The sequence below is a fragment of the Leucopleurus acutus genome, assembly GCF_964270905.1.
Source record: "Leucopleurus acutus genome assembly, chromosome: 20".
Taxonomy (NCBI): domain Eukaryota; kingdom Metazoa; phylum Chordata; class Mammalia; order Artiodactyla; family Delphinidae; genus Leucopleurus; species Leucopleurus acutus.
The window spans coordinates 11613381-11638309 of record NC_139162.1 but is presented as its reverse complement, the minus strand read 5'-3'; the positions used below and the strand labels follow the sequence as shown (position 1 = coordinate 11638309).

Genomic DNA, 24929 nt, shown 5'->3' with positions numbered 1-24929 from the left:
ATGCATTGAGCTGCTTCTGCTAGGATGCTGTTTTCAGTTGCTGCATTCTCCTGTGTGGTGACAGAGTATGTGGGTAGGCACAGGGGTGTGGGTGAGAGTCACAGTATTGCCAGGAGCAATTTGAAATTGGCTAGGCAGAAGCATGACCTACTTTTTGGGGTCCATCTTTTCTGATCCAGAGAGTTTGCATTAACTCTCATTCCCAACTGGAAGCACTACTTTATGACTCAGTGGATCAGTATACACTGGGAACCATGAACCATGATAGGTGGCCTGACAATCGTGTGAAAGGCCTCATTGGTTCAAGTGGAAATGAGGTTCCTTTGTGAGACTTGCTTCTTATCAAAAAGGACAATTTAGAACTTTCCATTATACATTACAAATAGAAATAAGATAGAGATAAACAGAGCAAAATGATGTGTTTTTTCCTCTTCTCCTTGTGCTTCCCCACCTTTCACATCCTGACCGACTCGACCACACTTCCACAAAATATGATGGTTTTTCTCTTGGTGAAGCCAGGGCAATGTGTGCTATTGTTTCTAATACAGAATAAGTGGTGGCATGTAATTTTAGAAGGTGTTTATCTCTCAGTTTAGGTGATACAGTGACAAAACGACGAGTTTATAACCGTAGGCTAAAATCAGATTAACAAATAAAAGGGCTTGATTGGAACAAACCACGCAGCAGTGGTTTGGCCCATTTATGTCTATTTGGAGTCTTCGCTATTTCGGCACAGTAAACTCTCCCAGACTCTCATATGTCGAAACGTGATTTGTTTTACATGATGAGGTAAAGAAACCATTGAATACACATGTAATAATTGAGGATAATTTTAAAAATCTAAATGTATGTGTATCACTGGCAAAATTAATGGTCAGGTATCACCATTTTGAAATAAATCTTGTAAAAGCGTATTTTTCCCTGTATTCTTTTTATGAAGCCCTAACGCTTGTGTGCTCCACTCTTTGTACCTGGGCCCAGGGCCACGTGGAGCTGCTTCCCCGATGCTGGAGGAGTATTTCACCTGTTGGCTTCACACACTCAGTCCTACTTGGATCCCACTCCACATGCTACTGTAGAACGTTATTTCTGTTAAAGCCAGCAGACTGTGTGCGTGTGTGTGTGTGTGTGTGTGTGTTTCTCTCGTCTTTGTACCAAAAATCAGTGTGATGCCCAACGAATGTGGAGTGATTCTGCTCTCGAGCAGCGTAGACCCGACTGTATCAATGCTGTGTGTGTGGCAAAATGTTTTTTGAACCAATAGATATATTGATTCTGGTTGACCACCCATGTACACATGCAAATGACATCATTCTGGCCAATCCACATACAGTTTTAGAAAATCATAAGTTATATAAAACGCATAATCGGCAGCTTTGGGGATGTTAAGCACACGCACAAGACACTCATAAAGATACTCTAGTATCTCTCATCATTCAGATCTGAAATACTGGTTGATCTGATTTTTCTCAAGCTAGTTGCAAAGCTGTGAGTCTGCAGGTTATGTTAGTAGTTGAGAAGTAACATGGAAACACCATATATTTTTCAGTTTTGCCAAAACTTTATCAGCTGAGTGTATTGTTTTTAGTTGGGGAAGATCCTGTTTGCTCTTCAGTTCAGAGACTGTTTCCCATTTTTGCCCACTTACCAAGTCACTTCAAACCCCCTAGCCTCTGCTGGGTAAAGGAACCCCCTTTGGTTGTGTCAGTCTCTTCCAGGTAAATGCTCAGACCTTCTGATTTCCTAATCTTTCTTCCACTCCTTTCCAAAACGGCAGTTGGCATGAGAGGAACTCAGATGATGTCCTGGCACTTTGGGTGGGGGTCTCCCCTGACATATGTCGGTTGTTGTATTGATGTCCACCACAAGATCATTGATTGGATCCTTGTGTCCCAGGTCAGTGATACCTGCTAAGTGTGGTTTCGTTGGTCCTCACACTGGATGTTTGTTGATGTACACTGCCAAATGTAGTGGTCATTTGGTCCCTATGACTGTTCTCTTGACAAAGGCCATCACCTTTTCTGGCCAGGCCCCGTGACATTTCTTGTTCTATTCAGATTCCCCGAAGCTGGCTGTGACATTCTTTTGGTTAATAGGTAGAGCAGATGGGCAGTGGTCTTTGGACACTGTCACTGTCCTGAAGAACCCCTCTGGTTAGCTCTAGTCAGACCCTCATTCATTTCTAAGCATTGTTCTTTATCTTCTCAGACTCTGTGTAATGGTTTCTGGGGAACATGACTCATTAGGTAGAAAAATGAAAAACACATCCTTCTCATAAAAAAAACCCCAATTATCTCTTGACAAAGAAAATTGCACTGGATTGAGTTACAAAGACAAGAAGGACTTTATTCAAGACTATAGCAGTGGGGGTCAAGACTTCTGCAGTAGGGGAGAGAGATTGAACTCTGCTCTTCTGAAATCAAGGTGGGAGAGTTTTTAAGCGCTGAGCTGATGAGCTAATGGAAGAGTACTGGAGAACATCAGGGGGAAGTTGGTCAATGTGATTAGGTCATTTGTGTTTGATGATTGGTGCTTGTGGAGTTAGGCTCCTGCCCTCCAGCAGAGACTGGGAGATAGGGCTCTGTCTTTCTTGATTACATTTCAGAGGGATGACTCAGGTCCTTGAGAAAGACATTCTTGGATTGTAAAACTGTAAGGAGGCCTGATGAAGATTTACATTGCAAGGAGCAGAGAAATAATTTACAATTGCAACTTCCCTCAATTAAATGCTCTGAGAAAAGGGAGGTCAGGGGCCTATGGTCAGGGAAAAAAACCTGTCTGAAGTTTAGTCAAGCTGAGGGGAATGTTAAGGATGTCTCAGTCACCAGCATCACTAATAATTTTTCCCATTGCCTGTGAAATAAAATTTTCCACAATAAAATAATACTTAAAAAGGAATAAATTGTGGAATTAAAGTATGTGTATTCAAGACTAAATTCAACAAATATCTAAGCCTAGATTTAAACATATCTCATTCATTGGGATCGTGATGCTGTATTAATGTTTTAGCATTTTCACAAATTGGGAAAATATTAAATGATTTAATCAGTCAAATGCCTGGAATTGGTTTGGTACTTTTTACCTTTTTTCCATATACTATGCCCTAGTATTGCTGGCTTTTCCAATCATTATGTGGAAATAATGTCTGTTGGGTACAAGAGTGACTTCAGTTTCTTAACCCAGAAGTGATATGAGGACATTTGACTCATGGCAGCTTATCATCTCTCTCCGGCTGGGGAAGATAAAAAAAAAAAAGGTAGGGAAGTAAAAAATGGTTTTTCAGTCTCTGGGATATTGTCAGTGTGCTCTATCTGATGCATGAGGTCATTTACTGAAATGACCTGCCTCACTGTAGTAGATCTAAATCGAAACTTTTAGAAAAGTATTATAATGGTCTTAGTGCAAAACATGGGCAAGCCCTGATTACCGTCTGAATTTCCAGACATCACGTGCTCAAAGTCATTTTTCCAAAGCTACTAATTTGAATGAAATAAAACTGGCTGTGGTGAAAAAACTTAAAGCACAGATTTCGGTGGTTTTGTAATTTTATTCTAGTCTTCTAGAGGAAATTTGGCTTTCCCAAAATTTGCACATCAAATATGCAAATCAAAATGCCTGAGCAGAGAAAGGATGTAAATATTTACTGATTAATCCACTGAATTATTGAACACTTCAGAAACGTTTGATCTGGCAGTACAAGAAGTAGGGCTGAAAGTCAGTCTACCCATCTGCTGGGAGGAAAAATTGATCAACAGCAAAACACTAAAACCTACGAGAATTTAGTAAGGTATTATTAATTTAGAACTTTGCTGTGGAAATGAAGTAAAAAGCATCTCTTTCATTGTGTCAAAAAATCCAAAAATAGAGCGATAAATACATCTAGGAAATGTAGTTTACAAGTGATTAAACTGGGGAACTTTGAGGCGGTTGGTAGACATTGTGTGTATGTACGTGCATGCCTGTGTGTGTGTGTGTGTGTGTGTGTTTGTCTCTCAGCCAAGTGCCTAAGCTTTCTCTTCGAGAACCTCACTGAAAGTACCATTTTGCAAAGAGAAGTATCTTGTGCTTTTATTTAGTTTTATTTAGTTCCAGCTTTTGCCACTAGGTATAATATATTCATATTTGGTATATGAATTAATACAGTCTTATTATAACCATATGGAAACAGATTTATTTCATTCCTTTATGCAGTAAATATTTATTAAGCACCTACTGTGTGTCAGGCAGTGTGCTAGACACATAGGATCTATCTTTGAACAAAACAGGCCAAGACTCTAGGCCTCATTGAGCTTATATTCTGATAGGGCAAGATAAAGGATAAAGAAAGATACTGAACGAGAAATATATGTATAAATATGTCAATATCTGACAAAAAATGTAAAGTGGTTTGGATTAAGGTGAATGGGAGGAGGATTGCTGGGTGGAAGGGATTTTAATAGGGAAGGTCAGGAGAGGAATGCTTGTATGAGAGTGATCACATTTGAGCAAAGACTTGACAGTAGCAAAGATTTTAGCCCAGTCCATCTCAGAGAAGAGCACTCCAGGCAGAAAGGATAGCTTATCAAAGCGTGCGATGGGAGATGGAAGAATGGTGTTTGCTCAGAGAACCTTGAGGAGGCCGTCGTTGAGGGAGGGTACTGATCTGGGAAGCCAGACCTGGGGCGGGAGCTGTGCAAGGGGGGCAGATCATATAAGGAATCTGGAGGCCGTATAGTAATGACTTTGTCTTTCACTGTGTGTGAAAGTGGAAGTTATTGTTGTGTTTTGAGCCCAGGAATAATATTTTAAACCTGTTGTATAGAGAGCGGAGAGAGTCTCAGTGAGCAAAGGGGGAAACAGGGAGACTTGTTAGGTTGCTATGGCAAGAATCCAGGCTGGAATAGAAAGGAGCACCAGTGGAGTTGGAGAAATCCTCTGATTCTGCAGAGTTGAGTAGCGCCAGCCGTATTGCTGTCGGTTTGGTAGTATAGTGAGAGAGAAAGAAAGGAGTCAAGCACACTCTATTTTTTTTTTTTTTTTTTGTCCTGAGAAACTTTAAGAATGGAATTGTCTGTCATAAACTGGGTTGGGGAAGCATGTGAATAGAGTAGGATTTGGGGGAGGAAGAGGAGTTTGGTTTGGGAAGTGTTAAAGATATCAGGTAGAGGAGTCTAGTATCAGGGAAGAGGTTGGGGGTGGAGATAGAAACTAGGGAATTACTGGCACATAATATTTAAGTCCACGAGGTCAAGAGAGGTCTGCAAGGAGATGGGGACGGAGAAGAAGCAGGGCAAAGGACTGAGCCCTGGAGCGTCTCCGCCTTCAGAGGGAAGAGATAAAGGGAAGAACCAACAATGGAGATTGAGAAGGGGCAACTAATAAGCTAAGAAGAAAATTAAGAGAATGAGCTTTATGGAAGTTTAAGTGGACAAGGAATATCAAGGCACTGGGAGTAGTTGAAAGTATCAGATGTCACTGACAGGTGGAGTGGTAGGAAGACTGAAATCTGACCATTCAATTTAGCAACATGCAGTTCTTTGGTAACCTTGACAAGAGCAGTTTTCATTGAGTGGCGTGGACTGACAGTCTAGTTGGAATTGGCCTGAGATAGAAGGAAACGACAAACATCAGAAAGAGTATGTATGGACATCTTATTTGAATTAACGTATTACCTTAATATAAAAAGCAGGAAAAATAGAGTGGAGTCAAGAGAACTTTTTTTATTTTTCTTTTAAAGGGGGAAAAGTAACAGCATGCATGTACATTAATGGGTATGATCCATTAAGGAGAAAAAACTAATGAAGGAGAGAATGGAGAACTGCTGATGCAGCGGCCTGAGTGACTTCAGCGCAAGGGGCAGGGACTGGCCAGTGGCTCACTTACCTGGAAAGCGCAGGGATGCCCTGCGGGCCCAGTTGGACTCAGGGATGCTGACTGTGCTATCAGAACCGGGTCTCACCTCATCTCTCAGTTCTGCTTGGGTCTTTGTTGCTTCACTCAGGTTTTCCACAACAATTGCTCCTGCAGGTCGATACCTAGTTCCCATACTTTCAGCGTTCACAGCAAAGAGGGTCTTTCTCTAATAGTCTCAACGAAATCCTGGAATTGCCCTGCTGGCTTGGCTCAGCTGACCTGCCTGTACCTGTAATAATAACTGTGACCAGGGGCAGCAACGCCAAGATTCGGGAGTGTACATGAGGCAAGACTAGCCAGGCACGGAGCATCGATAGAGTCATGTTTCCTTCCAGCAAAAAGAACTACACTGGTAAAAATACAAAGCTTGATAAGGTTCTAAATGGCGGTCCCGGGACACTGCGAACCATTTAAGGGAGACAGACAAATACTGGCACAATGTTTTTTCTCTTCCTTTTACATTATTGTAATTCAATGTCAAGATCAAAATGATCCAGGCAAACTTATAATTGTGGAGAAATCGAGATGAAATCACATGTGAAAAAATGTAATTGTCTTAGAGGGAAACTTCCCTAGGACAATTTTAATTAAGCCAGTTATTTTCTAGAAATGTAGGTGCCATAATGATGGCTAGGGCTGTCATTGAACTGTGTTCACTTGTGTTTGTGTCCTTGAACACCTGTGTCCTTCTATGCTTTACATCTTGAGAAATACGGCTTGCCCTTTCGTGTGCTCGAACCTTTGCAAAGTTGACAAAGTCTGTGACACGTCACCTTCACTGATGACCATCTGCAGTGGCAGTCATGTCATTTTTTTTTTTTTTTTTTTTTTTTGGCGGTACAAGGGCATCTCACTGTTGTGGCCTCTCCCTTTGCGGAGCACAGGCTCCGGACGCGCAGGCTCAGCGGCCATGGCTCACGGGCCCAGCCGCTCCGCAGCATGTGGGATCTTCCCGGACCGGGGCACGAACCCGTGTCCCCTGCATCGGCAGGCGGACTCTCAACCACTGCACCACCAGGGAAGCCCCATTTTTAATATTAGTAGGGGAGAGAAGTGATTCTTTTCCATATTTTAAAGCTCCAACCAAGAGTATTTTTTTCTTCAATTTTTCTTTCACTTCCATGAAATTGTAAGATGTGCCTCCATGTCCAGAGCTAAATATTGGTGCCACTTACTAGAAAGGACATAAGGGTATTGGTGCCACTTACTAGAAAGGACATAAGGGTATTGGTGCCACCTACTAGAAAGGACATAAGGGTATTGGTGCCACCTACTAGAAAGGAAATAAGGGTATTGGTGCCACCTACTAGAAAGGACATAAGGGTATTGGTGCCACCTACTAGAAAGGACATAAGGGTATTGGTGCCACCTACTAGAAAGGACATAAGGGTATTGGTGCCACCTACTAGAAAGGACATAAGGGTTTTAAATGTACCAGCCAGTTACCTAGTTATACTTAAATAACACAATCTATTATTTGAATTTATTCTTGGGATAAAATATACCACTCTGGGTCAATGGTAGTTGTACAATTATTTCAAGGTTAAAGAATGAAAAAGGAGGAGATTTCTTAAATGAGATCCTAACATTAAAATCATTAAAAAATAATTTCTCATCTATACGAAAATTTTGGGAAATTTTACTTAGCTTCTGTGAATCTCTTTTTTAAAAGTTTCATTTGAAAAGAAGAGATGTTAAAATATATTTCATCTCACTAGATAATTTTAATAATTAAGTTTAATATGGTACATAAAATTTCTAGTAGAGTACTTAGCATACAGTAGGCACCAGATAAATTTTAGTTTGCTTTTTTTTCCTGACAGTTCATAGCAACATGTGTTACAGAAGCCAGTTCCTGAGGAACCTGATGTTTAAAAGTAGTAGGCAACAGATACAAGAGATGCTGTGTTTTGTGGTCATTCAGTAACTAAATTTTTCCAGAGCTCAACTTTACTGTGATGGTAACTCTTTGGAGTCCATAGCAATAATAATTGTTTTATAATTCAAAACGTTACAACCACCATATACTCACGTGCTTGCTGTCTGTGAGAGAATCAGTAGGCACTTATTATGCTTTTTAAATTTAAATCTCATAGCAGTACTACAATGCTTAGTGTAAAAGTCTCATCAATAGGTAGAGGGCTTTTAAGTGTGAGTTTTCAGGCTGTGATATGAAGATGCAAGAAATGTTTCTGTTTGAATAAATTTATGACATTTTATTATGCCAAGTCTCAGTAATGAGGCCAAGGCAGGAGAAAAAGAAGGGTGGAATAGGGGAAGGAGGGCTGCGATATGGGGAAAAAATGAAATGGAAGGATAAGACTGTCTTGTGGATGAAGTGTCAGTAACCATGGAATAGATGGGGTTATGGGAAGATGATCATTCGTCTCACGTTGTCCTACCATGATGTTGACTCTATCAGCATATTAAAAGCATCATTAAGGACAAATAATACTTGACCACCAGCTGACAATTTTAGTTAGTAAATTTTAAAAGTTCACTATATTTCATTTTATAGTACTTCAGGGTTAACAACTTGCTGGAGTTAGCCATCATTTTCTCCATTCAAAAAGTAAACACTATGACGATATGACGTCTCCAGAAGGCTAGGTGGTTTGGTGGTGACCCTACGCCTGGGGTGGCTTAACCTCAGCTGCAGCCACATTTTCATTTTATGTCACTATTGTCCCTACATGTCATCATAGGCTGGCACTACCAAAGTGTGCTGAGTTCTATATCCATGTCTATTTATCTATATCTGTATATTTGCATTTTCCATATCACTATTCAACATTTGTTTTAAAATTAGAACAATCATAACACTCCATCACACACTTACACCACGTGTGTCTATACAGCCACACAGTTTTAAAACCCTGTAGGAATCTCTGGATTCCCTATGGCTGACTTATCTTGCTGAAATTACTTGGTAAAGCCTAGGAGCATCTGAATTTCCATTACTTTACTGGTGTACCTCGTTAATGGTATCACTTGATTTAGCATATCAGTGGTACCTTTTCGCCACAGGTGAGAAATCGAAATGTTCAAGGCCATTTAATTGCAGATGTTTCAAGTTGGTTAGTGCAGCTGTAATGGTGAGTGATGCCGGAAGAGGGAGCGGTCAGTGAGAGGTTCCTCTTGCTCCTGATGAGAACTGATGATCCAATCTTAACTCACTAGACTTACGCTGATTCTATTTTTTTTTCCACTGTGCTTCCCTCATGTGTTCATGTTTTAAATACTGATCTATAAAGGAATGTCAAAGTGCCACAGAAACATTATGCAATTCTGTATTAAAAATGTGTCTTCATTACTGACTTTAGACCATTAAAATGAACTAGAGAGAGCAAGAAACAAAATAACTCAGTATTTTCTCAAAGGTATAAGGTGATGTAGATAAAACTCCAAACATAGAAATTCCAGGTAAAGATGATGGCTGGCTGGGGGCACTTCACTCATTCTTTTCCAACTTTTCTATGCAAAAAATGATAAAAATGCAGAGGGATAGGCAGTTGTAACACATATGCAGCTATGCTGCAGATGGACCAAGGATGCTTGGTGAACATCAGACCCTGGAAGACTTTCAACTGGCAAACTTTTGTTAGGCCCTGAGGCAGAACTGTAAAATTAGGTAGGACAGTAGAGGGAAGTTTTTACCCACTCACCACTCCCATCATGTACCCATACTTCAAAGACATGGTCTATTGTTAACTCTAGAGAGGAAGGTTGACCCTACTGTCAGGTAGCCAAATCCCGAGATTCCCCAACCCCTATTGCTACTGTCTTTTCTACATCCATTGGGAACCGCTGATCCCCATTTATATGTCATAACAATATGGGGGACACTGCTGTGTCCTAGTTAAGAGCACTGTGCCTCTTGTTGCTCTGCAGACAGGCTGCATGAGCAGTGCCCTTTGTGGACAGCAAAGCCATGCTAGGTCAATGACCCCAAGACACCCAAAATGCAGCCAGGGCCCATGTCTACCCAACAAGCCCTCTTACTTAAAATACAAGAATTTTTCACTCTAACCTAAACATGGTAGATGGTATTGGTGACCAAGAGAACTCCACTCATCCAGGTCACTAGCCAAAACCACGGGTTCTTCAGGGGCAACCACAGAGAAAATGAAAAGTAAAAACACACCAATAAAAATTGCACAGTGTATCAATATTTTGGATCAATAAGGAGAGCATTGTACTTTTGATGTACAAAGTGGAAGACACTTTTGAACAATGATTCCCTCCAAGAAAGAAGGAAATTTGAAAAAAAATTATGTAGTTCTAAAGACAACGTAGTAAGTAATCTCGGGACTCATACCCGAATACAATCAGGAGTTAGTGTGATGCCGTCCAGGGAGGAGACTGTTAGAATATAATACTTAACAAAAATGCTGTCTTAACTCAGTTTGAGGCCCTGACTAGAAGCTGGTCTTGAGCAGCTGATTATGTCCAAACCCAGCCCCTTCTTTTATTGCACTCACACCCTCTGTGGCCACTGTGCATCAACCCTGGTCATCCTGGAGCCAGGGCCAGACACCCGCACACAGCCCCTCTTCCCTGGAGCTCACAGAACTTAGCTTACCCCACCTCCCTTGCCACACGTGAGCTGCCCTCTGCGGCTTCAACTTGCCACCCTTTCTGGGGTGGCCTTTCCCTCTGTGGCCCTTCCTTGCAGTCTTCTCTTCTTTGAAGCTGTAAGTAACACAGAGTTCTGCTTTTTATCTCTCAGAGTGTCACTGTGTTGTATCTGCCATCAGAAGGGTTTTTAAATCTTATTAAAGCAGTTGTTAATACAGATGTGTCCCTTTAGCTCTCACAAAGATATGTGCCTTACCGTAATAGCGAAATTGGGCATCTCTTTCTATTAGTGCCTGACTCAACGTTTATAAAACAGGGCATGGATGTCAAGAATAATGCTTGAATAAAAACTGTATATAAATTTATGGTAATCTCTATCTGAACTGTCAGAAGTTATTATCAGAACCTCAAGGTGGATGGCAAAAAATGGGGGAAAGAAAACATGTACTAATATTCTTACATGGTATGTTATGTAACAGATACTGCATTTTAATATATATTGAATAGTAGACAATTAATGGATTCAAGAATGGGATAAACCCTATTTCATGTTTTTTACAGTGACTACATAATACTTACACAGTCAGCAATGTCAGTATTACTTAAATAAATTCCTCAAATAAAGCACTATTATAGCAAACTGGAAGAATGAAACGTCTTAACAAGACATACAGTAGGTAATCATGTCTGTAATTTTCTGGTGTGCATTTGGATAAAACAAAACACAATAAATTCTGTTCTATCCATATTTCCTTGAATATACAACAGACCTCTGTTTTCACTTCTGAGTGCTCAAACACAATTTACCATGGATCTCCTATCCACTGTCCTCTCACCCACCACCCCCCTTCCCAGGTAGGATACAACTAGTGACGTGTTGGTAAACTGGCTGGGGTGGGAGTGGGTACTGATTTGCAGAGTTGGCCAATTTTCGTGGTTTAAATACTCCCACCATGGCCAATTGCAAAGATGGCTATCTTTAACAATCATCTTGCAAAATTGCTGAAAATGTAATGGTCTCTCACACGCTGTTGCAAGCCAGTTATCACTGGATAGAGCTCTCCATTATTTACTGTGTTATTATTCCCTGCACCTGCCTCACCATTAACACTTTTCATGTTGTGTTTCAAATATGCTTTTCAACGTCTTTTCCTCCCATAAGACCGTAAACACGGTGAAGGCAGGAACTGTCCCTTGGCCATCTTTGTATTCCCGGGCTTAATGCTGTACTTCTTTCTCTAAGGAGTCTAAACATGATCAGACATCAAAGGTAGTCTTCTAGTTCCACCATAGTGTGAAGGTAAATCAAGTTCTGGGCAAAGGGGTGTAAGGCCAAATCATTACACAGTCATGCATGTGGGCAGTAAACATGCCAGTTCCAAGTGTTGACGTGGATGTCTGCCTGTCAAATTAAGTGGTTTAAACATTCAGTGAGTTTAACGTCATTCAGTTAACTCTCCCAGTGTCAGATGGTTGAAACGCCTAGACATGAACATAATTAACATAGGCTCCATCCATTTACATTACATTCTTGTTTCTCTATATTTTTCAAGCATTATGGAAAGTTTCGTATTTTGGAAATTTGACTTTTTTTTTTTTTTTTTTTTTTGCGGTACGCGGGCCTCTCGCTGTTGTGGCCTCTCCAGTTGCGGAGCACAGGCTCCGGATGCGCAGGCTCAGCGGCCATGGCTCACGGGCCCAGCTGCTCCGCGGCATGTGGGATCTTCCCGGACCGGGGCACGAACCCGTGTCCCCTGCATCGGCAGGCTGACTCTCAACCACTGCGCCACAAGGGAAGCCCCCTGACTTTCTTAAGTTCCATAGAGGAACAGTCTTACTGGGATGGATAGTTCACTAACAGATTTTTAACGAATTCTTTGCTCATTTCTCCTTTTTCTCTTTTCACAAAAGGAGCTGGTGGCTGGTCTCCACTTGTGTCAAACAAATACCAGTGGTTGCAGATTGACCTTGGAGAGAGAATGGAGATCACCGCTGTGGCCACCCAAGGGGGATATGGGAGCTCCAACTGGGTGACCAGCTACCTCCTAATGTTCAGTGACAGTGGCAGGAACTGGAAACAGTATCGACAAGAGGACAGTATCTGGGTATGTTTCTTCAACAGAATTCATAGCCTCTCAGAGAGAGAAGTAGAGTCATCCCTACATGCTGTTTACGAATCTCTTAAACTAAGTTTAGAAACAATCTTCAGAATTACTTAGAAAACATTTTTCAAGAGAAAACGTATTACTATTCATTTTCTAATACATTTTATGGTTTAATTTATGAAAATACTAAAGGTAAACTTATTTCGCAGAGTCCTCAGAAACTGAAAAAAAAATCTCATTAGTGCACTAAATAGTGTGGAAGTTAAAGAAAGAAACTAAACCTATATAAAAACATTTTAAGTTTTGTTCAATAACATAGTAGTTTTGCATTGTCTTTAAGTTTGTTGAAAAGAATTTATTGCTTTTATTTCTTCTGATGACTGAGATTTATGAATTAATCTCTCTAGTATATGGAGGTTTTTATGTATAATATTTGGAATATTTATATATGTATTTTATATATACACACACATATATGATTTATATATAAACCATTCTCTAGTCTTTCAAGTGTGTAAGATGCTGTGTTTTGTGGACAGGGCACAGCTCCTGTAAGGGAGACTGACAAGGAGGCCGTTTGTAATAAAGTGGGTGGTATTTGTAGTTGACTGATGGTATATAAACACCCAATGGAAGAGGGAAGCTAAAGGAAGTTTGCTTGGTGGTGATGAAAGGATTTCTTTTTTTAGTGTAGAAAAGTATTGGTTTGGATCTTATGTGGGCCAGGGACAACATACTGCAATCAAAGAACTGTGTTTTTTTTGGTTTTTAATTTTCCTCTGACTGAGCTGCTGGAACCAGAGAAAATGAGTAACTTAATGAAGCATCATTCTTGGCACACAGATAATTTGGAGGCCTATCTGGGCACATAATGGTAATTCTGTTTGATCAGTCAATGGCCTCTCTTTTGAAACTTCCTAGAAGTCCGTTATACATGATACAGTCGTTGAAGAAATGGACTGTGATTTACTCACCTTTGTATCTCTAAAGTACTTGGTGGTCATCCAGTGCATGTTTATTGATGTAAATTGAATTGAGAAGATGTAGCCCTGCTCGTTCTCAAGCAAGAACAACAGTCAGGCTGGAAGAAGTTTTCTATAAGCATTTTTAAGAAAACCTGCATTAAAATCCAAAACAAGTTGAAGTTCTGTATAAGAGCGAGAAAAATTGGATATTATGGTTGAATTAGTTCCATGAAAACCATTCAAAGTAGGGATAAAATAAACAGTAATTATGAACCAATAGCAATGAAAGCTTAATGAGGTATTTATCTTAACTAGGTGTCTGGGTTATCTTTTACTCTTTTTTTCGAAATAAGCATTGGATTTTAAACTAGATAAATGGCGGCTAATTCGTGCTAATATTTAGCTGTGTTAAGTAAGATGTATGTTTTTGATGTTTAAAAAAATTTTTAATATTAACTATGACAATTAATTGTTTTTCGTGGTTCAAGCTTGAGGAAAGCGAAACCTAGATAGTGCTATTTGTCTTTTTCACTTACTTATTAAAGGTGAGGTGCTCAGGGTGCAATAGTGACGTGAATGATATCCTTAACTAGTCCAAACCAATCAATGTAAAGACAGACGGCATCGATCACAATTACCTGGCTAGGTAACATTGTTTTTTAGACTGTGCTATCATTTGTTGGTTTACTCATTGTTTTCCCCTTTGGCGTGTGAGCACCCTGGAAATAGAGGCTCTGCCTTCCAACCTGTCATCCCAGTATCCCCAATCTTAACAGTACCTGGCATGTTGCCTGCAATTACTAAATATTTGTTGAATGAATGAATGAATGAGGGAAAGAGTGAATGAACCAATAAATGAAATGCACTTTCTTGTAGGGTACTTTCATGATCACACAACTAAAAGCGACCCCTTCCTCCACCCATCAACTCCTCCTTTTAGTACATTTATATGGTACCAGATTAATGTACTTTAGAATTAGAAGGCTACATTTCTCTCTCCCCTATACATTTTGAACTTTTTCATGGGAAAAGGTTTATCTTTCTCATCTTTGCATTTCCAGCACTCAGCACCCAGTGTGGCACATCACTTGTTGAGTAAATTAGTGAAAAAAAATCAATCAATCAATGCAGAGATTTGAATACATTGATCTCCTAATCAGTGCCTAACTTTGTACGAAATTCTGTATTAAAAGAGCTCAAAGCGAGAGAGAGGCATGGACTTATATACACTACCAAATGTAAAATAGATAGCTAGTGGGAAGCAGCCGCATAGCACAGGGAGATCAGCTCGGTGCTTTGTGACCACCTAGAGGGGTGGGATAGGGAGGGTGGGAGGGAGGAAGACGCAAGAGGGAGGAGATATGGGGATATATGTATATGTATAGCTGATTCACTTTGTTATAAAGCAGAAACTAACACACCATTGTAAAGCAATTATACTCCAATAAAGATGCTAATAAAAAAAGGGTTAATGTTGTTGAAAAGATAAAAAACATCAGAACAAACCAAAGAATGAGTCAGAGGAGCGTGCAAATGTGTGGTACAGACTCCTAGGGCTTTGGAAATTGACAGAATATGGAGATCACTGTAGAATGAATTTGTCAAAAAAAGCAGGGCTTACATGGGTCTTGAAAAAAGCATTAAAACTTAGATTATGGAAGGATTAAGGAAGCAATTCCATGAAGCTGGAAAAGTGTGAACAAAAGAATGGACATTGGCATTATCCAGAGATATGGTTTCCCATGTAGTAACCAGTGAGACTGTGGTCGGAATGGACTATCAAGTTTGGTAAGGACTGGACTATAATTTTGAATATGGTAAAGAAAGTAGATGAGTGTCAAGATCAGAATTGAGACTTGGTGCAGCTGGTGCCATGGCCACACATAAAACGGGTAAGGTTATGGTGTAGGTAAAACAGCCTCAAATCTTCAGACTTTGTTGATAAATGTAGACACACACACACACACACACACACACACACACACACACACCTCTCTCTCTCTCTCTCTCTCTCTCTCTCTCTCTCTCTCTCTCTCTCTCCCCTCTCTCTCCCTCTCTCCCTCTCTCCCTCTCTCCCTCTCTCCCTCTCTCCCTCTCTCCCTCTCTCCCTCTCTCCCTTTCTCTCTCTCTCTCTCTCTCCCTCTCTCTCTCTCTCCCTCCCTCCCTCCCTCTCTCTCTCTCTCTCTCTCTCTCTGTCTCTCTCTGTCTCTCTGTCTCTCTCTCTCTCTCTCATGCTACCTGTTCATCCCAGATAGGCTAATAGTTCTATTTCTACCCCACAGTTACTCAGGTCCCACTCTGAAGGAAGCTCCCTCTCTGTGAATCTGTAATTGCCAACGCAGGAAAAGTGAAACACAGCGAATTGTGCCCTGGCTCTTGACATTTTCACCTGGTATAACACAGATCACTTTAATTTGTTTTTTGGTTTTTATTTTTAGCCGAAGAACAATTTTTAATTGATGTTCATAGTAAAGAATTTAACCCTTTGTCACATTTTACAAATGTGTTTCCTAACTTTATTTTTTTTTGCCCAGTTTTTCTAGATATTATGGGATGTATCCAGATTATATAAAACTTGCCAGTTTTCTTTCAGAGCGTCACAGTCTGCTCCAGATGATACAAATAAATCTGTGAAAGAGAGTTAGGAAACAGCTAAGGCATTATACGAGTATGTGATGGAAACAGGAAGAAAAGGCAGTTGTTACAAGTTTAGAGACAAATAAAATAAAACCCATCAATATGGATGGAAATGCTGCCGTGAGGATTCCTCATTCTTCCTTTATTTATTCCTCTTCAACCACTAGAGAGAACAGTGATTTCTATATACCTGAAAGAATTAATCAAATGCCCTGCTGCTTTTTAAAAATAATCTTTAAAAAGAAAGGCAAAATGTTTTGTTATCTATGTGGTCGTGCATATATTTAATAGAACTGTAAACTTGAGAGATATACGATATTTTAAAAAATTATTCTTTGGAATAAAATTTATAGTCCAGTGCTCACAAATGTAATTTATACAAAGTACTCTACTAGATAGCATATAAATATTTTACAAAAACTTAGAAACGCAAGCTACTGAAATTGTTCCTCTCAAAATGAAGACAAAATAAATTCTCTCAACATCCATGATCAAAAGACTTTTCAGCCAGTTTACTGTAAATGATTGGAAAAGGAAATGTAAGGTATAATTTTACTCATCTAAGAACAATTGCTGAAACTTCATGAAACGAACATCTTAGAAATTATTTTAAGCAAATCAACATGTGCAGGAACTTTACAGCCGAACTATGCAAATTCTCTCTGATATATGCTCAAGCTTCTTTTACACTGCAGACTATAAGGGCAAGGAATGGGATGGTACTAATTTTATGAATTATTTAAGTAAATATGATTGTTATGCACGATAGTTTACTTTTTTTTAATGTGTCAGGTGCTATTTTTTTTAACATCTTTATTGGAGTATACTTGGTTTACAATGGTGTGTTAGTTTCTGCTGTATAACAAAGTGAATCAGCTATACATATACATATATCCTCCCTCTGGATTTCCATTGTATCTGATTTTTCAAACAAAAAACCCATACTTTCATATTAGTATATTTCTAAAGTTAGTGTAACTATTTTTTAATTAGAAGTGTTGAGTGTCATGGTTCTGGGTTTGGCTGGTGAAAGACACGGAGCCCCTATGATAACTATAGTCAATTAGACATAAGCATCACCTGTCACAAAATATTCACAGCATTATTATCACTGTGAATGATTGAGTTGTCAACTCCATAAGCCAAACAGGGCAGAAGCACCACCTGCAAATATTTTAACATGTATTTATCTCCAGTCAAATAAATAGGTGACTGAGGGCATTTAACAGGAAACCCAGGGAGGCAGAAATACAAGTGGGAGGTGTGTGGTAAGACTGGTGGACTCCTCGCCTTGTGAGGTGCACCTTCCTAGACCTTTCCCTATGCTATTCTAGTATTCTAAGCCTTCAAAAGTCATGTGTGTTGATATAAACTGTAACAGTGCTGATGCTGTGTATGTCAACATGTCAAGTCATCAAGCATAATACTTTGCAGTTCTTGGCTCAGTACTTGGGCAGATGCCTGGAGGGTGCCTTAAGCTGCTTCAGCCTTTCAACACTGCCTCTACTTGAGTGCCAAAAAGATGTTTTTATTGGAAGTCTATTTTATTAGCCTTTATCCACAGGGAATCTCCTGTTTACATTTCTATTTAACTGTAAGTTCTCCACCCTTTTGAAAATGATGAACCTAGGAGTGCATGGTTAAAGGTGGCTGCATTGAGGTTTTTAATGTGACATCAATCATGAATCAGAACGGTTTGCTAGGCGCCTTCTCTATCAAGCAGCGTGGTTTATTTCACCTCGTCGCATCTGTGCTCATTCTGTAACATGTTATGTCAGTCCCTTCTCATAAACTTCTTGGGCACATGTATACTGGAATTTTACATCAATATGTAATATACAAAAATGTATATGAACTCCTATGAGTTGTGGAAACATATATACAGTGATATAAGATAAATGGTAATGTTGCTTCACATTCTTGCAATTGATCTGTCCCTAGGCCAGCAAAATAAAAGTAATTTGAAGAGAGTGATTAGAGTTAGCAGGAGATTTGATTTGGTGCCCTCTTCAGAGTGCACAGTCACATCCAGATGATTCTCAAGTCATCAACCAGAGGATGGCATGTTTGAAAAACACTTCACAACTTGTATCTCACATTCTACCGTGTGACAGTTCAGTGACCAAACATCACCCTCTTTTCTCCTTTCTTGTTGTGATGCAGTGTTGTAGATGTCTGCTTCTAACTTTTCTCATTCCCCACTCCATATATATGGAGATCCTCTCTCTGGGAAGCAATTTTGTCCTTTTGAAATGTTTCTTTTTTTTCGTTTTTACATCTTTATTGGAGTATAATTGCCTTACAGTGTTGTGTTTCTGCTGTATAGCAAAGTGAATCAACTGTATGCATACATATATCCCCATATCCCCTCCCTCTTGAGCCTGCATCCCACCCTCCCTATCCCACCCTTCTAGGTGGTCATAAAGCACCGAGCTGATCTCCCTGTGCTATGCGGCTGCTTCCCACTAGCTAGCTATTTTACATGTGGTAGTGTATATATGTCCATGCCACTCTCTCACTTCATCCCAGCTTACCCTTCCCCATCCCTGTGTCCTCAAGTCCATTCTCTACATCTGTATCTTTATTCCTGTCCTGCTGCAAGGTCAGCAGAACCATTTTTCTTTTAGAACCATATATATGTGTTAGCATACTGTATTTGTTTTTCTCTTTCTGACTTCACTCTGTATGACAGACTCTATGTCCATCCACCTCACTACAAATAACTCAGTTTCGTTTCTTTTAATGGCTGAGTGATATGCCATTGTATATATGTGCCACATCTTCTTTATCCATTCATCTGTCGGTGGACACTTAGGTTGTTCCATGTCCTGGCCATTGTAAATAGTGCTGCAGTGAACATTGTGGTACATGACTCTTTCTGAATTATGGTTTTCTTAGGATATATGCCCAGTAGTGGGATTGCTGGGTCATATGGTGATACCATTTTTCGTTTTTTAGGGAACCTCCATACTGTTCTCCATAGTGGCAGTATCAATTTACATTCCTACCAACAGTGCAAGAGGGTTCCCTTTTCTCCACAGCCTCTCCAGCATTTATTGTTTGTAGATTTTTTGATGATGGCCATTCTGACAGGTGTGAGGTGATACCTTATTGTGGTTTGATTTGCATTTCTCTAATGATTAGTGATTTTAAGCGTCCTTTCATGTGTTTGTTGGCAATCTGCTTATCTTCTTTGGAGAAATGTCTATTTAGGTTTTCTGCCCATTTTTGGATTGGGTTGTTTGTTTTTTTGATATTGAGCTGCATGAGCTGCTTATAAATTTTGGAGATTAATCCTTTGTCAGTTGCTTCATTTGCAGATATTTTCTCCCATTCTGAGGGTTGTCTTTTCATCTTGTTTATGTTTTCCTTTGCTGTGCAAAAGCTTTTAAGTTTCATTAGGTCCGATTTGTTTATTTTTCTTTTTCTTTCCATTACTCTAGAAGGTGGGTCAAAAAAGGATCTTGCTGTGATTTATGTCAGACTGTTCTTCCTATGTTTTCCTCTAAGACTTTAATAGTGTCTGGCCTTACATTTAGGTCTTTAATCCATTTTGAGTTTATTTTTGTGTATGGTGTTAGGGAGTGTTCTAATTTCATTCTTTTACATGTAGCTGTCCAGTTTTCCCAGCACCACTTATTGAAGAGACTGTCTTTTCTCCATTGTATATTCTTGCCTCCTTTGTCAAAGATAAGGGGACCATATGTGTGTGGGTTTATCTCTGGGCTTTCTATCCTGTTCCATTGATCTATATTTCTGTTTTTGTGCCAGTACCATAATGTCTTGATTACTGTAGCTTTGTAGTATGGTCTGAAGTCAGGGAGCCTGATTCCTCCAGCTCTGTTTTTCTATCTCAAGATTGCTTTGACTATTCGGGGTCTCTTGTGCTTCCATACAAATTGTGAATTTTTTTGTTCTAGTTCTGTGAAGAATGCCATTGGTAGTTTGATAAGGATTGCATTGAATCTGTAGATTGCTTTGTGTAGTGTAGTCATTTTCACAATGTTGATTCTTCCAACCCAAGAACGTGTTATATCTCTCCATCTGTTTGTATCATCTTTAATTTCTTTCATCAGCGCCTTATAGTTTTTTGCATACAGGTCTTTTGTCTCCTTAGGTAGGTTTATTCCTAGGTATTTTATTTTTGTTGCAATGATTAATGGGAGTGTTTCCTTAATTTCACTTTCAGATTTTTCATTGTTAGTATACAGGAATGCAAGAGATTTCTCTGCATTAATTTTGTATCCTGCTACTTTACCAAATTCATTGATGAGCTCTAGTAGTTTTCTGGTGGCATCTTTAAGATTCTCTATGTATAATGTCATGTCATCTGCAAACAGTGACAGTTTTACTTCTTTGCTGATTTGGATTCCTTTTATTTCTTTTTCTTCTCTGACTGCCATGGCTAAAACTTCCAAAACTGTGTTGAATAATAGTGGTGAGAGTGGGCACCCTTATCTTGTTCCTGATCTTAGAGGAAATGGTTTCAATTTTTCACCATTGAGAATGATGTTGGCTGTGGGTTTGTCATATACACCCTTTATTATGTTGAGTTAGGTTCCCTCTATGCCCACTTTCTGAAGAGTTTTTATCATAAATGGGTGCTGAATTTTGTCAAAAGCTTTTTTGCATCTATTGAGATGATCATTTGGTTTTTATCCTTCAGTTTGTTAATATGGTGTATCACATTGATTGATCTGTGTATATTCAAGAATCCTTGCATTCTGGGATAAACCCCACTTGATCATGGTGTATGATCCTTTTAATGTGCTGTTGGATTCTGTTTGCTAGTATTTTGTTGAGGATTTTTGCATCTATGTTCATCAGTGATACTTGCCTGTAGTTTTCTTTTTTTGTGACATCTTTGTCTGGTTTTCGTATCAGGGTGATGGTGGCCTCATAGAATGAGTTTAGGAGTGTTCCTCCCTCTGCTGTATTTTGGAAGAGTTTGAGAAGTATAGGTTTTAACTCTTTGCTGAATGTTTGATAGAATTCACCTGTGAAGCCATCTGGTCCTGGGCTTTTGTTTGTTGGAAGATTTTTAATTACAGTTTCAATTTCAGTGCTTGTGATTGGTCTGTTCATATTTCCTATTTCTTCCTGGTTCAGTCTGGGAAGGTTGTACTTTTCTAACAATTTGTCCATTTCTTCCAGGTTGTCTATTTTATTGGCATATAGTTGCTTGTAGTAGTCTCTCATGATTCTTTTATTTCTGCAGTGTCAGTTGTTACTTCTCCTTTTTCATTTCTAATTCTATTGATTTGAGTCTTCTCCCTTTTTTTCCTGATGGTCTGGCTAATGGTTTATCAATTTTGTTTATCTTCTCAAAGCACCAGCTTTTAGTTTTATTGATCTTAGCTACTGTTTCCTCCATTTGTTTTTCATTTTTTTCTGATCTGATCTTTATGATTCTTTCCTTCTGCTAACTTTTTGTTGTTGTTCTTCTTCTTCTTTCTCTGATTGCTTTAGGTGTAAGTTTATGTTGTTTATTTGAGATTTTTTTTGTTTCTTGAGGTGGGATTGTATTGCTATAAACTTCCCTCTTAAAACTGCTTTTGCTGCATCCCTTAAGTTTTGGGTTGTCATGTGTTCACTGTCATTTGTTTCTAGGTATGTTTTGATTTCCTCTTTGATTTCTTCAGTGATCTCTTGGTTATTTAGTAGTATATTGTTTAGCCTCCATGTGTTTGTACTTTTTACCTGTACTGTTTAGCCTCCATGTGTTTTTATTTTTTCCTGTAATTGATATCTAGTCTCATAGCATTGTGGTCAGAAAAGATACTTGATACGATTTCAATTTTCTTCAATTTACCAAGGCTTGATTTGTGACCCAGGATATGATCTATGCTGGAGAATGTTCCATGTGCACTTGAGAAGAAAGTGAATTCTGTTATTTTTGGCTGGAATATCCTATAAATATCAATTAATCTTGAAATGTTTCTTTATTGCTCTTCAAGACTCAATCAGTTAGGTCTTCTAAAAGACTGATGCATGAGTGTCTCTTTCCTGTTTTACATTTTTAATTTTCAAACTTATCAAACATAATTCAGTCAGATCAGAGGCTAGAAAAATATATAAAGCTAGAAAGGAGGTGTGATTTGGCATTGATACAATAATTCCTTAAAAATCTAAGTGAATCATCTTACTATTTTTAAAAAGATAATTAAATAAATTATGTGCCTAACAATATATTAATTTTTAAAACCAGTAATTTATCTTCCTACATATAAATAACTAGGTAGACAATATAAAAGAAATACATAGTCCACTTATAATAGAGCCAAAAATTAATAAATATCAAGGAAAAAGCTTAAAGGAATTATAAGAGATATATGAAAATAATATTTAGAATATTACTAAAGGATATAAAAGAAGATGAATAAATGTGAGGACATATCTATTTGAAATAGAAAACAATATTATGAAGCTATTCATTCTACCTAAAATAACTCAAAAAAGTGAAATCAGGGGCTTCCCTGGTGGTGCAGTGGTTGAGAGTCCGCCTGCCGATGTAGGGGACACAGGTTTGTGCCCCGGTCCGGGAAGATCCCACATGCCGCAGAGCGGCTGGGCCCATGAGCCATGGCCGCTGAAACTGCGGGTCTGGAGCCTGTGCTCCGCAACGGGAGAGGCCACAACAGTGAGAGGCCCGTGTAATGCAAAAAAAAAAAAAGAAAAGTGAAATCATTCTGAATTTCATATATAAATAGTGAATATGAGAAAATAGCTGTTAGCAAAAATAACAGTAGTAAGGAGAATCTACATATTAGGAAAATTTTACAAATCTGTGTTAATTAAAACATGTTTATACTTGCACATTAAAACATAGTGGAAGAACAAAATAGAACATCCATTAGCAAATCCAAATACATTTAGGGATTTTCCTGTGATAGAGCAATGAAAATATGTGAGGGAATGTAAATTAGTCAATATGGAACTTGGTAAGCTATAGCTTCTAGAAAAATAAATAATAACATTTTTATATCAAAATAGATACTTGATTATACTTGAATATTTAAAAACAATACAGACACACAAACAAAAGTATTAAAAGAACTCTCAGGACAGTGTATAGATACACATATAATATTGGAAGCGTGTGTCTTTCTAAGCAAGAGAGCCAAACCCAGATGCCACAGGGGAAAAGGTGAAAAATTGGATAATATTTTCAAAGCTTCATGAAAAAAAAAGAGTATAAACAACATTAAAAGAAAAAGTATAAATTTTTGGAAAATATTTCTAGCCTAAATGATGGCAATGCCCACTTTGATTATTAGCAGCAGTGGTCTTGGGTTAAGATTGATATTCAGACTGCCTATGATTGAATAGACTTCATTCACCTACAAGTATACTTAGGCTTCAAAAAGGATCAAGGACAAGCAACAGCATAATGGGTGCTCATTATGCTGAACAGGTTCTAAGTATCCCAACAACTTGAACTGGGATAAACATGGTCACAATGGAGGAGACTGAGTGGGTGTCACTACCACAGACCAGGACAGCCATCAGCTCCAGGGGCACTTCAGCTCTTATACCTTGCTAATGATGTAACTCCTCAGAGATGTGTGTCCGCCCCATTCTCTGGTGCACCTGCATCTCATCATTCCTAGGTTACTCACTGATTACAAGTTATGCCTGTGGTTCCCAAATTTTACTGCCCATTTGAATTCTGATGCCCAGGCAGCATTCATGCCAATTAAATAATATATGGGGGTGGGAACCCAGGTATTGGGATTTAAAAAGCAGTATCCTGTTTTTCCAGTTTGCTGCAAAGTATGGGAACCATCAGATTACTCAGTAAGCAAACTGGACAATCAAGTACATACTCTTAGTTTAATACAAAACATAATCAGCAGGATGCTGATTCATCTTAGATCCAGTGTACTCCTATACATTTCTTGAGTATGTGTTGCAAGAAGGATTTGACTAAAGATCAAGGCTAGGTTAAAAAAAAAAGCTGGGGTTGGGGAAGGAAGGACTGGGAGTGTGGGATTAGCAAATATAAACTATTATATATAGGATGGGTAAACAACAAGGTCCTACTGTATAGCACAGGGAACTATATTCAGTATCCTGTGATAAACCATAATGGAAAAGAATATGAGAAAAAGAATGTATGTGTATAACTGAGTCACTTTGCTGTACAGCAGAGACTGGGTCACATTGTAAATCAACTATACTTCAATAAAAAAAAAATTAAAAAAAAACAAGCTATAAGCCAGATGTTAACTCTGTCCTTCTAATGGGAAAGATCCAATTTCCTTAATATTTAAGGCTATGCTGTCCAGTATGGTAGCCACTAGCTATATAGGGCTATTTAAATTTAAATTAATTAAAATGAAATAAATTGAAAGTAAAGTTTTTCAGTCATACTAGCCACATTTTAAGTGCTCAGTAGCTATATTAAGCCAGTGGTTACTATATTAGTGCAAATAGCAAACATATCAATCATCACTGAAAAATTCTATTAGCACAGGTACAAAACATTCTTTAAAATTAGTAACAAAAAGCAAAGCTTTAGGGGACTTCCCTGGTGGTGCAGTGGTTAAGAATCTGCCTGCCAATGCAGGGGACATGGGTTTAAGCCCTGGTCCGGGAAGATCCCACATGCCGCGGAGTACCTAAGCCCGTGCGCTGCAACTACTGAGCCTGCGCTCTAGAGCCCATGAGCCACAACTACTGAGTCTGTGTGCCACAACTACCGAAGCCTGCGTGCCTAGAGTCCATGCTCCGCAACAAGAGAAGCCACTGC

General features: G+C 38.9%; 1 protein-coding gene across 6 annotated transcripts in view; it reads left to right on the top strand.

The window, feature by feature from the left end:
* The window catches only part of CNTNAP4 (contactin associated protein family member 4), a gene marked incomplete at both ends in the record, with an annotated part of 261875 nt that overhangs the window by 63904 nt on the left and 173042 nt on the right, over window positions 1-24929 (top strand). For 5 of the 6 annotated variants that reach the window (XM_082862479.1, XM_082862481.1, XM_082862482.1 and 2 more), the window contains one exon: window positions 12382-12575. In XM_082862479.1, the coding sequence (XP_082718605.1) occupies window positions 12382-12575 (194 nt within the window). The remainder of the gene's footprint in view (window positions 1-12381; window positions 12576-24929) is intronic. The other variant, XM_082862478.1, reaches the window with a different exon arrangement.